The sequence below is a fragment of the Empidonax traillii genome, unplaced genomic scaffold, assembly GCF_003031625.1.
Source record: "Empidonax traillii isolate 1590-97213 ecotype Southwest subspecies unplaced genomic scaffold, ASM303162v1 scaffold121:size1714817, whole genome shotgun sequence".
Lineage (NCBI taxonomy): Eukaryota > Metazoa > Chordata > Aves > Passeriformes > Tyrannidae > Empidonax > Empidonax traillii.
This window is the reverse complement of record NW_020955314.1, coordinates 1380710-1394518: the sequence shown is the minus strand read 5'-3', so window position 1 is coordinate 1394518 and position 13809 is coordinate 1380710. Positions and strand designations below refer to the sequence as shown.

The 13809-nt window shown below is 38.3% G+C and overlaps 1 protein-coding gene across 2 annotated transcripts in view; it reads left to right on the top strand.

The window, feature by feature from the left end:
* The first annotated feature begins 2941 nt into the window (after positions 1-2941).
* The window catches only part of GUCA1C (guanylate cyclase activator 1C), a 44321-nt gene continuing 33453 nt past the window's right edge, over positions 2942-13809 (top strand). The window contains exons 1-3 of one of the 2 annotated variants that reach the window (XM_027883251.1): positions 2942-3056; positions 3550-3654; positions 12304-12473. In XM_027883251.1, the coding sequence (XP_027739052.1) occupies positions 12318-12473 (156 nt within the window). In that variant the 5' untranslated portion in view covers positions 2942-3056; positions 3550-3654; positions 12304-12317. Of the gene's footprint in view, positions 3057-3549; positions 3655-12254; positions 12474-13809 lie in introns of those variants that run through there. The other variant, XM_027883250.1, reaches the window with a different exon arrangement.

The following is a 13809-nucleotide window of genomic DNA, read 5'->3' as shown; positions in this document are numbered from 1 at the left end:
AAAGTGAAGCTGCAAGTAGTTTGTCCTTGGATGAGGGAGGAAATCTTTGGTTTAGTGCTGAACTCAGCAGTCAGGAAATTGTGTAAGTTGAATACATAAGTTTTTGGCAGATGCTGTGTTTCTACTAGATTTGGAGGAGGAATTGGCATTTGAGAGTATAACTTTGAAACACTGCACTTAGAATTTGCATTGCAGCAGCAGTGCTATCTAAACTCTCTTTGCAACTCTCTTTCACTTTTTACTGCAGGAGTTTTAGATATTTTCAGCCCATTCATCTCCTCAAACAAAAAGAAGTAGTGAACCAAGCAAATGACAGAATGAGGGACATATTCCACACTTCTGTTAACACTGATCATTAAAACTCAGAAGCTATAGGTCGGGTCTAAAGACCGCCTGGTCCCATAGTAAGTTTCTGCTCCCCAGGAGTTTTTTACATTGAATCACTGGATAAAGTATGGTTTTGTATATTCTTCTTAAATTATAAAAAAAAATTATAGGCGGGAACTAAGAAAGTCAAAATTTAATCAGGTTTCTTATTTAACAATTATCAACTTGTGAAGTAAAAAAAGTGGGGATATTAAGAAGTTTTACAGGTATTTATTAGCAAGGTGGTGATGTTTCCAGTGAATATGGCTGCTGTGTCCAGCTATGTCATTAAGATTGTTAACATAATTACTCTAAGTCATTTTCTGAGATAAGGAAAACAATCTCTCTCTTTCTGAATTAAAAAAAAAAGTTGAAATCATTCAAAAACATTTTAGCGACTGATAGAGAAAAAGCTACCGTGTTTTGTTTTGTTATTCTTTTATTCAGTAGATACAGTTTGTGAAAGAACAAGAGCACACTGCAGTAGAACTGCCAGATTTTAGTTCATGCGTTAAACAGTATCTTCAAATGTGTTCTCTAAGCATGACATAGCAGCCTTATCATTACTGTGTGCCTGAAACTGAGCAGATGTTCAATAAAATTGCCAGAAATACCAATGGCTCCCTAAAGTGACTTTTCTGCCAACAGGGAGAAATGCATTAAACACAGCCTTTCAACACTGTTCTGTGGGAAAAGATGACAGCCTTAAGGGCAGAAGTGCAGGCATCTGAAATGCTACCAGCCTCAACCTTTCCAATGAGACTTTTAGCAGGTAACATTAAGCTTGCAAGAAGCTGGCTTGCCTGACTCTCTAAGTTCAGGGGCATAATAACTGGATGTGTAAAGTGGGGTCACACACAAGCTTGCAGAACAGTTTCCAGGTGTGTTAACCCTCTGTCTGTGATTTCCGCTGCACTTCATTTATTGAAATGACGTCCATGATTGTTTTACATCCATCTTAAGGCATTCAGTAATTCGAGAAGGGTTATTAGGCAATGCAGATGAGTCAACATTAATATTCTGTCTGAAAGAAGTTCCTCCTTCATACCTTTTCTCCTTTGCTCCCCTTACCCTCCTTGCTGAACTCACAACCCTGATGCATGCAGTAACATGAGTAAACTTAAATTGTTCAGTGGAAGCTGTCACATCCCCACAGCAGAAGGCAGCTCTTCATCACCCCTTCCAAGCATGGAGCCAGAGGAGTGGGAGGAAATCTCATCCACAAGAGGCCAAGTGACTAAGTCAGGTGTAAGATCTGCACACACTGCTTCTGGCCCCACCATGGTTTCACTGCAGCTCTAAGACAAATCTCTTTCTGTGCTGCCACTTTTTATCTGAAATAAAAGAAGCGGCTTTTTAAAAACTCTTTCCATTATGGATGTAAAATTAAAATTAAAAAGCTCTCTTTTCTTCTGCTGGCACTGTGTGGAAGACACATTGATATCACAGACGCATAGTGAAGACAACAAAGAGTTGGCCTGCGGTCCAGTTCTTTAATTTTAGTCACAGCAAATTATACACTATGGCTGCCAGATGCCATTTTATACAGCTGGTTGAAAAAAACCTGAAATAATTATCATAAAATTGAGAAGTTTTCAGCTACTTAAAAGTATACTTATTTAGAAACTGCCCATTAAGGAAATTTTCTGCTAGTTCTGCTAATGGAATGGTGTGCACTGAAGTCTTGTAAGCACACTTTGTGTGAATGATTTTAATCGTTCTCCATAAAAGCTCTGACAAAGTTACAAGAAGTTAAAGTCTAGGGGCATTTAGAAGCATTGGTTTCATTTGTTGCACACAATTTGTTTCCCTCCACTCTACCAGGGGAAAGCTGCACTGTAATCTGTGGTTCTCAGTAAAGATGCCCTGTCTGAGTGACCAGGACACATCTCTCCCGGCCTTGTTGCTTTAGAAATCTTCATCCCTGATGTGTATTTGCTTTTATTGTCATTGAACTTAGACATCTGCTGTAGTTTTCTTCCAGGCATAAGCTATTAAGAGAACAACTTGCCTGCACATCCCTAGGGGGTCTTACATCTATGTTTACAGTATGGGAACCTGCAGCTGCCTGACTGTATTCACTCAGAGTTAGAGTATCTTCAACTATAAAAAGTCCAGAGTGGTGTAATTTGGAAAACAAACAAACAAAAACCCAAGCAAACAAAAAACCAACCAACCGAACAAAAAACCAACAAACAAACAAAAGGGAATATCCTGTTCCCTGACATACGGAGGCAGGCAGAGTTCCTGTTTCATTGGAAACCACAGTGACCCTGACTACGGCAAGGCATGCATTGACAAACTTTTTCCATTGAGTTTTGTAAGCGAAGTGGTTGGCTTCTCCTGTTTTTCAGTGCAGAGAGTGTTTGCTTTTGTCCCCATAGTCAGCTGCACTGACATTTTGGTTGAAGCAATGTACAGGTTGCTGGTGGGGAGTGACCAGGACTGTCCTATGCCGAGCACAGCCGGTTTCAGCTCACTCCACTGGACCCACCAAAGGGCACAGCTGAACCCTGCAGCCTCGGGAAAACCTGTGTGAGAAAGGGCAAAACGCCCCACAGTCAGTGAGGAGTGAGGGAAAGTGTGTGAAAAACAGCTCTTCAGAGAGGAAAGTCAGAGAAGGAGGAGGTGCTCCAGATGTCCAAGCAGAGATTCCCTGGCAGCCTCTGGAGGGAGTCATACTAGAGCGGGTATCCACACTGCAGCCCATGGAGAGGACCGTACCATGGCAGGTGGACATGCCCTGAAGGAGCTGGGGCCTGTGGATAGGCTATGCTGGAGCAGGTTGATCCTGAAGAGCTGTAGCCCATGGGAAGGAGCCACTCTGGGGACCTGGAAAAGAGTGTAGAGAAAGGAGAGGCAGAGAGGAGCTGTGTTAGGGACTTACCACAGCCCCCATTCCCCGCACTGCTCGTGGGGAGGAAGTAGAGAAGTCAGGAATGAGGGAGTGAAGTTGGGCATGGAAAAAAGAGGCAGAGTGGGAAAGGTGTTGTTTTATCTCTTTCTCAGGATGTCTCTTTCTCAGCATGTGTCAGGTAATCCACTTTAATTGAGAATGAAGTAAATTAATTTTCTCCATGTCAAGTCTGTTTTGCTCATGACAGTAATTGGTAATCAATCTCCCTCTCTTTATCTCAACCCTTGAGTTGAGTTTCATCTTATTTTCCCCCCTGTCCTGCTGAGGAGGCAGAATGTGAGAGCAGCAGGGTGGGCATCTGGAAGCTGGCCATGGACAACCCACCACAGTCATTTACAACAGAAATTGTTACACTTTAGGAGTCACTCTGGGTAAGTACAGCTTCTCAGCTTTATTTTTACCACTCCATGTTACATGTGTTTAGTTGCCCTGTTTTGCCTCTGTGGACAAATTGCTCCCCATTTGTTTCTACAACTGTGCAGATGTAGAACAAACTCAGGAGACGGGACTACAGCACCATTCAGGGAAGCTGCAGCTCACTCCACCCCCATCAATAAGCTGCTTTTCTCCAGCTTCTGCATATTGCTAATTCAATTTAGAAGTAAAAGCTTTCAGACACCTTTCCTGTGAAAAGCAAAGATCAGACATTTTCATGTGAAGTTTGAACAACTTCCCCATCAAGGGCCCAGGAAACACAGAGATTTGTTTTCAGGAATAATTTTATATTTTGTCCTATTGCTGTCTTGCAGCATCAGGAAAGTCTACTACCTGTACCTTTTTAGTGGGGTGCTTACTGTGTTACTGGCAGATGCCAGCAGTTGGTTGTCCAAGGTGCACATTCACATTCTCAGAGGTTTTTCTCAGCAACACACTTGAGTTTTTCAAACTTTTCCAGGAATTGTTCTACAGTATTAAACAGCCTGTTGTGGTTCTTTTGGTGAGTTTCATTTTAGATCAAAGGATATGAAACTTGTAATAGTGCTAGTGCTAGAGTCTCCAGTACTGCAGACTTATTATTTTTAAATACTCCAATGACACCTTTAAGGCATAGGACGACAAATCAGCAATGAAAATGTCGTTATTCACCAGCTAACAGTAAAGAACTAGTTTTCTCTTTTAGGGCTTTCTTACCCTCCTGAGTTTAATTAGTGTTCTTTCCTCTCTCTGTTTGCTTTTGTTTGGTTGTTTCTTCTCTCGATTCCTTTTATACACGCACAATACCTTGTCAATGTAAATACTAATTATTTTTCTTTTCGAATAGGAACAGAGATTCCTCCTGAGCAATTAAAGAAGTCAAAATCATGCTACACACATGTAAAAAATTTTCTTTAAAATTCTTTTCTATTCCAAGATGAAATGCCACTACACAGGTGTTATTATGCCTTGTGGATGCTTTTTCAAAAAAAAAAAAAAAGCATTCTTTGATTTATATTGTTAAATTATGAACAAAGTATGTTTAATACTTCATAGAGCCTTAAGTTATGTGAAGTAGACAAAGTGGTTAAACCTAATTCAGATAACCTTTCAGTTACTGTTGCAAAATATTTTGACAGACAAAACTATGGAAAGGTTAATGAAGAAAGAATTTAGTTTACTTAAATGTTTTCTGTGAATATTTGGGGGGAGTTGTGAATGTATTAATTTCTTTGATAACAGGCTGGAAAATTTGTTCTCAAACTCATTAATGCAAAAGCAGGATGCTTAATTTTAAGTAAATCTTCAGATTGAGAGGAATTTCTCTAGGAAGTGTATCTTTTGTCTTGGACAAATCACACCAACATGGTGACTTTTAAGAACTGTGAGCAAAGTAAAATTAGTCTATTATAGGTCAGTTTTCCAGGCTCATACAAACAGCTCTTGCTGTCAAGAATAGTTCACATATTTCACTGTGAAATGCTTTGCAAGGAAGAGTCTTAGTTTGGTAAGTAAATGAACTTTAGAGTACTTGGAATACGTTTTCCCTTTTGTATGCGTTATGGAAAAGAACTATATCTTCCTGTTATTTTCTACCAGTTCAGTGGATATTGTATTCTCTCGGAAAAGGAAAGTTTGGAATAGATTAAAATGCTGGCTCGTGAATTTGGAAGTTCAGCTGAGGTCTCTATTTTCACCTAAGTATAATGACTGAGAGGAACCTACTTGGTTTCACAAATGGAATATGTAAGCCCCACTTCTTAAGCAGAAGAGCACATTTCTTTTCATGAAATTAAATCTTCAGACAGCTTTGGAACATCAATCACTTTTTTTCCTCTTTGTTTCTTTTCAAATTTTGATTGTAAATCTAAGTCAAATTTTTCAGAGCTTAGAGTACAAGTGGTTTACTCTTAACAGTGAATGCTGATATTATGACCTGTTACATAGTGATGAAAATTCTTAAAAAATGCAAAAAAGAAATCTGCAGTACATCAGCAAAATTGTCTGGAAACAATAATCTTTATTTTCCAAACTCTAACAGATATCCTGTGCCTTCATTTTAATTGCATGTGCTGATTAAGCTTGTACTTTCCTCTTTTAAATGCATTGAAGTTGTGCCTTCCTACTCAAAGAGTGTAGCTTCTTATTTTAAGTCCTGTAATGTGTAGTTTTGTCAGGTTTTCAGACTAAAACACAGAGGAATACTTGTTAAAAAACATTTGAATAAATGTTGTTCCTGCTGGTATTTTTTCGTAAAGTTTGTCAAGAATTACAGCAGCCAGGAACTATCTTGAGATTGCTGTGGTGGCACGAAACAACTTTTGAGCACAGTCAGTGCTGCATAGCACAGCAGTGATGAATTTCCTCTTGAGGAATATAAACTATGAAAGGTCAAAAGATCTTCACACAACTTTCATTTAAATTAAATTCCATGTTGGTTTGATTTTTGTGTATTGCCTCTCAGGATGTAATACCAAATGGTGATAGTAAGATAAAAAAGATACTGTTTTCCTTTTTGTTTCCTTTGTCCTATCCTGTTAACAGACCTTGCTCTCAACTACTCAGGGTTCTTCTGACAGTAAAGCAGGAGTGACAAAAGTCACAAGTTTTTTTCAGACTGAACTCAGTAATTTAAAAAACTGGCATTGTGGCTGGCCAAAGATTCAGGCTTTGGATATGCTACAAAGTTACTGTAATCACATGAGTCCATTCTGCATCAGTTGCTGTTGACCAGACATGAACCTTACAGGCCACTGCTTGCACGTCCTCTGTTATGGATTATTAACCACAGTGACTTAACTAGCTAGTAATTCTTTACATACTGATGAATATTTATAGGAGTTCTTGGTAGAAATATATTTTAAAGGGATTTCGGGGTTGCATTTATCTATGATTTAAAACAAAACGGTCTTAGAATTTAAAGACTATTTCATAATGTTTAAAAATGGAAGAGAAAAACTCTATCTGTCATCATATCTACAGAGCAGACTATGCTTCCAAACCGCAGCAAAGCTGTGAGTTGCAAACATAGCTTTTCAAGGAAAACTTAGCAGCCTGAAGGGAAAGATGGCAAAAATACTGAAGTGCCTTCACAGGGTATACTGCATTTGATTTTCAAATATTTCTTGTTATTGAACAAAATAAGAAAAACACGACTGGTCCTGGGCTTCCAGAGTAAGTAGCGTGTCCATAATAGGCACAGGTGGGTACAGACAGCATAGATGTCCATCTATGGATTATTTGTAGGGAGGCATTTCCCGGTGCACTGGAGTTGAACCTGCTCCTGTTTACCACCGAGTCCCTGTGTGCCCACGTGCTGAGAGGGAAGATGATGCCTGGTGCATCGTGAATTCCTCTGCTTGTTCACATCGCGCTGGTCTTGCTGCTTAGGTCATCCCAGACTCTACCCCAGGGAGGGACTGGCTGATTACATGCAATTACTGCTATCAAATCAAATCATGATTTCTTTTCAAGGCTAGCAGTACTAAGCATGTTATGTATGTTTTTCAAATTGTTTTTATAACCACTTCACAGGTATTAATTTTTAAATTGTTTCATTAATTCCTTTTGGTGAATTTTATGATATTTAGTATCCCTCTGAAGGATATAAGTTTTATTTATCCTATCTCTCTTTCCTGCTTAGGGTAGGGGAAAGGGAATGGTAGTCTTTTTTTTTTTTTTTAAGATAGAACATTGTGTGTTGTGTAAGAGTTCCAGAAAGATTATGGATTAACAGTGTCACCTTAATACTTTAGAAAGGGCTTTAGTAGCATTAGAATATTACTTAAGTAACCTTAACAACAATTTAGAAACCACTTACAAGACTAATTTTAAAAGGCATCTAATAAAGTTTGGGTTGTCCCTGTATGCTCCACGACTTTGGTAGCGGACAGATTTCTGCATATGTATTGTTTTGTCACTTAAGAAAACAAGTATCAGACCTAACACAGTAACAAGGCACTAATTTACAGGTTTATTACTGATTATTCAGAGTTCCACATACAGGCATACTGAGAAACTTATGACTAAATTTAAAAAAGAGTGTCCTAATAAAGAAGCATTACGCCTGTGTACAAAAATTATGGGAAAATACAAATAGAAACTGTACAGAAAATATAATTTACCATCAATGCTTTTATGATAATTATGCAACTTACAAATAAACTGAGTTTGCCTGCATTGTACCCAGACATCCATCTAAGATAGAACCCACAGAACACCAACACATTTTCCAAAATTATTTATCTTCAGTCAGTCTGACTACAAGCTGGATAAAGATAAGCCAATTAAACATTCTCTGGGTCATGTCTGGCATACAAAAATAGCCACACTTCACTAGACAGGTCAAAGATACTTCAGCTCCACTGTCCTGTCTCTGGCAATAGCCAGAAGAACACGCCTAGGGAACAGGCACCCCTTAATCATACTTTGCTTCCAGCAGCCTATGGTCATTCAATTAAATAACAAGTTCAACAAGTAGGTTAAATGGGCTTTTCCTCCATGAAATTATCTAATTTTTTTTAACTCATATTTACTTTTAGCCTCCAAACCACGTTGTGCTAATCAGTCCCACATTAAAGAAATCTGATTCTTTCTCAAATTATTTTGCAGGAATATTTCAAAGAATTCCAAAAAGACCGTCTTGAGGTTAAAGAAAAGTACAGCTTTTCAGTTCAGTAACCTGTGGTTTTTATGGCTATAGTTAAGGCTGTTACTGTAGTAAAAGGATCAAATAAAAATTCTAAATGGTGCTGTCTTCCTACATCCATAAGTCCAAACATCTTATTCCTGGGGCTTGCAGAGGCTGATGGTGCTAATACATAACACTGAGGGAGACTTGGTGAGAATTTAGCTGTGGAGAAAAGTGGAGGTCAGAGTTTAGGTCCTTGAAGTTTCTCTCTAAAATAGATGTGGATATCTCTATTCTGATATTGTTCTCATTGTCTGCGACTTTGTGTTTCAAATCTTCATTAAATTTTCCGTATATCTTATAGAATCATCCATAGAAAACTTGATATTTCTAGATTTCCTAGATCCTAGTTTATCAGACCCTTAAAGGTTTTTTGCTTCTTGAGTCCCCACTATTACATATGAAGGTCAAAGTATGTCTAACTGTTACATATGAAGATCTGGTACAGTGCTGAGAGATTCTATGTGACCTGGATGGGTTTTTCCAGTCATATCCAGTGGAAAATAAGCACATGGTGTACCTTTGATACAGACACTACTCAGACAATAGGTTTCTGTGTGCAAGTGATAATACTGGTTTAAAGTCTTTAGAATTAAACTCTGGTTTTTACTCTAATGTATAATTTCAGCTTCTTCTTTCCATGCCTCATGTTTATGGCAGAATTTAATATAAATCTTTTTTATCCTTTCTTGAAGTGCCTTACATTCTCAAAGTTCTGTCGGTCTCTCTGCTGCCTGTTTCTTTTCTTCTTCCAGTTGCCTTCCCTCCCCTTTGTATCACATTGCCTACAGACCTACAATACAAGTTCTTCTCCACTTCTGGATTCTCCCTCATTTTACTTCTAGACTTTGCTTGGAGGGTAATATATATGAAGAAATGTAATCCCCAGCTAACCTGGATGTGGAGACGCAATAAATCTGAGAAAACTTTGCTTTAAATAGAAAAGTAACTTTTCCTGAGTGAAAGTGAGGATTTTAAATGGCTAAAAAGAACAGTGTTGCCAGCATAGCCCTTCTAATCTGTGTGTACTTCATCACTGTAATCCCTTGGTAAAGCTATGGGAATGTGGCCAACAAAAATTCCTTTACAAGCAGTTTCTTCTCCTGCTTGCACTTAATTCCAACTTCCATGTTTCTATTTTATCCTGGGTTATTGCACTACTTCTTGAAATACTCTGGCCTTTTTCTCTTCTTTTTTAATTATGACCTTTGTTGATAAGCATCTCATGCTTCTTCATATGCTTATTTTGTCATATATATCAGTGTAAAATTTAAGGAGTTTTTTTCCAGATTCATCAAATAGATAATTTACAATAGCTTAATTATTGCCTTGAAGAATTATTTAAGTAAATGTAGATTTTTCTGACATTTTAACCTTGTCTTCCAGAAGAACAATCACAACAGAGTTAGGAGAGTCTTCCGTGCCATATGAAAGAAATATGCACGTTTTCGAGGAATGATATGGGACTCAGATGACATAGTTTTTGATACTTGCATTTATGCTGTTGCTTTTTTCAGGAGAATGTTTGAGAATTAAAATATGTCAAAAATTATTGCAGACCCCTGTATTTACCAAAAAAAAAAAAAATCATCTATGGCTTCTGAATCGTATATTCAGACTTTTGATTTTTTCTTTTGAATACTGCTATTATTTCAGGTGATCAGGGGAAGGAAGTCTGAGTAACAACTGAGTTTTTTAAAACTCCCTCTTTTCATTGAGCAAGCGATTTGGTAGATAAACACCAGTAAATTCTGTGTTGGCATTTCCAGTTCCTAGCTATTGAAAATTTAGATTTGATGAACAATAAAAGGCTGAAGATTGACACTTCAAGCTACCTTTCTTTTGCTTTCTGGTCTTGGTTATTATAAATATAGCATTCTTTGTCTGTGAGTGATTTTTTGAAGTGGAGTGTTTACAAATACCACTTCACATACTTCATATCTATTCTGGTTTTATTCAGTATATCATATAGAAAACCCCTGCTGCTTCTCAGTGTTGAAGGTGTTGATCTTGTAACTGACAGTACATTAGTGGGCAGCTATTGTTGCTCTGGGGAATCTGTCGAAAGCAGTGCAAGGAAAGACTAGAGATTAGAAAAAATCACCTTTTAATGATAGCTACAGTATATGTCACTGTTGAAGTCCTCCAGTGTGCATCTTTCCCCCTTCTCTCCCTCCTCAGCAGCATTGCCCTGACTGGCTGCAGACTCTGGTTTAGGCAATGTGGTTACAAATATGTTTTGAAAGTCTCTTCCAGTGACAGTCCAGCTTGTTGTCCTTTTGCAGTGAAGGTTTGTACCCATTTGTGAGAAATATCTTGCAATTCTTACCTTACAGAATTAGCAGGTCACAACTCTTCATTTGCCTGAAGAATTCAACTGACTTCAAAACGACCACCTGAACCTGTGTGCCATGGCTGGCATACCTAACTTCATGCAGCATGGGCAGCTTACCCGTCCAGCTATGCCACCCTAACTGCTCACACCCCACAGGTGCACCACCCCTCATCCCTTTGGCACCCAAAAAACAGGTCTCGTGACATGTCCAACAGTTGCATTCACTTCCTTTGCAGTTTTAAGATTAAATTTGTCTCTCTCGACTGTCGGTGCAGCTTTTGCAACTGAACCAGCGCGAACCTTGGCCCAAAGGAAAATTCATCTTGTGCAGCTGCACAGCACTCCAGGGCCACCAGGCTGTGCAGAGGAATGCTGCTCAGGTGGTGCTCTCTGTCCTCCTGTGATGAACCACGGGAGTGCCGCTGGTGAGACAGCACCTTTGCAGTGGGCTGAAGTGTAACAGATGTATTTTTACATTCTACCACAACTACTGCATGCCATAGTATGCACTGTAAGGCTTAAAGCTGTAAAACAGTACAGTGCTGTGTTCTGCAATACAGCACAGATGTATGGCGCTGCAAGTTTCCACAAACAATTTGAATCAGCAAAAGCAGCAGTCCTGCACCTCTTCTACTGCTGGCCACACTTTTCCACCCTTGTTCTATCTGTTCTCTTTTAGAACACAAATTTTTGTGAGACCAGACAATGCAAAATTGTAAGTAATGTTGTCTAAAGCTAACCATATTTTTTAGTATTCAGTCTATATTTATTAGTATTCAAAAGTATTCAAAGCTTATTCAATTCAAGCTTTTGCCTGGATCTGTTTGTATACTTTTTCCCAAATTCAACCACAAACATTCATGCTGGATTAAGGGAAGGAAAACGAGGAGCAGTGACAGTGGGGGAGCAATTTTTTGGACATTAGCTTACAGAAGACTGAGATGCTTGTAGAACTGCTGTCTAAAGACAATGGCAAGTTTTTTGTACTTAGTGTACAGCTACTTTCAGTTTTTTCAAGTTATCTAAGTCAAATCATGTTGCAGTTTTGATTTTTAAGGTAAGATTTGAATGAGGGTATATACAGAATTAATAAAAATGAGAAGTCGTTTACCACAAAGCAGCTGCATAAAGTGTATCCAAGTATTGAAATGGGGTTAAAGTTTTAGTTAAAACTTTGTGAATTACTAAAATGAAGGTTTAGAAACTACTCTGACTATTCCTCCATGTTACCCTTTCAATACCCATCCAGTTTAAATAATTTTAGCACTACAGGTGCCAATGCAAAATATAACACAATGGTATAATCAGTTCATCTGAGGCTCTGCAGACTGACTGTGCACAAAGATTGTAATCAGCTGATAAAACCAGAGGGCATTAAACTGGGCGCCAGTAATCTTGCTAGGGTGCTATATTTACCTAGTCTATCTTGGTAGCAATCTGTAAGAGGTTTAAAGTAGCTCTTGAAGGCAGAGTTGGTATTTGAATGATCATTGTTGGAAGCAAGAATCAGCATTTGGATGAATAAATACTGAGAAAAGTTACCTGGTATGTTTGATGCAATGGGTGCTGCGGGATCAGCAGATGACATTAATGCTATGGAAATTCACCACTGGTACACAAAATTTATGAAGGAGTGCCCATCTGGACAGCTTTGTCTACATGAATTTAAACATGTCTTGGATCTACACGGACTTACTCCAGAAGCTAACAGCTACGTTGAACAAGTATTTCACACATTTGACATGAATAAGGTAAGAATTCGTTCTTGACTTCCTGGCTTTCTTGTGGCTGCATCATTTGATGCACTCAGCAACGTGTCTCAGAGAGCTGGCAATGCTCCCTACTCGGAAATAACGAAAGTGATTCACAGGTGATGCAGTAGAAAATTATGAGCAGATAAACATGAGCGGCAGACAAACAATTTCGAATGCTCTGTTCCCAGTACATTTTGCCAATTTGAAAGTTGCATAGTTATTCTAATACATGCTGATTGTTTCTCATCTTTGAAAGTGAGATTTTTATTATTATTTCCAGTGTGCATTAGCAGTTGAAATTTTTATTTATATAACTGCTTGAAAAATCTTTGTAAGGTAGTAAGTTGGTTTGGTTGGATTAAAAGGTATTCATCTTTTAAGATTACACGACATAGACACAATGTGATTTCATCTGTTGCTGGATTCATTCTGAGCACCTTCTGCAGCTTAATTCAATCCCCCTTTTCCAGACACTTCTGTCTGCTTTAGATCCATCATCCCAATTTTCCTGCTTAACATTCTAGGTCATCCTACAGATACATCCAGCAGCTGTTACCTGCATTGCCTTCTTATGTTCTTCATTCTCGGTATTCCTACAGGTTCCTTCTAGCCACAAGATTCATCCACAAGACTGTGCCTTGTTCATTTTTTCCCTTAAGCCAAAGTAACACTTTCTATCGAATGCTACTAAGGAGGTGAAGAGTTGTCTGTAATTCCTGCAAAAGTATTTGTTCTTGACTGAAATAAGGTTTAGGCTGAATGGTCAGTACTACAAACTCAGCTTTCAGGGAATAGAACAGATAAGCCCACCACGGTATAAAAAATTATTAAAAAAAAAAAAAAAGCATTAGTGTTCTCTACCACATAATTTATCTCAAAGAGTTCAGAGATGTTAAGGAAAATGTGTTATTACACTACACAGATTACTTTAGTTACAGGTTAAAACTGTAGCCAAAAATAGTAGCCAAAACTACTCCAGACAGTTTCCGGTTACAGAAATGGCCTTTCATTCCACATTATGGAAATAATTTTATTTGTTTCAGAAAATGTTGGGAGTATAAGGTACCTCATGTGCTTTTACATCCAACATTAAATTTCTTGTGTGGTGCCCAGCAGACTAAGAATTCCCAGAATCAGTACCTCTGTTACACTGTTTTCTTGTTATGCATATTTCCACACACACCTTCACCTCCAATTAGGCTTGATTTTTTTGGATTTATGTGATTCTTTCTTGCACAATCTTCAAGGACTGTTCCTATAAAATCTGGCTCATTGAATTCTCTTTTCTTCCTCCCACCAATTACCAGATGGTTAAAGGTACTGGAATTTGATT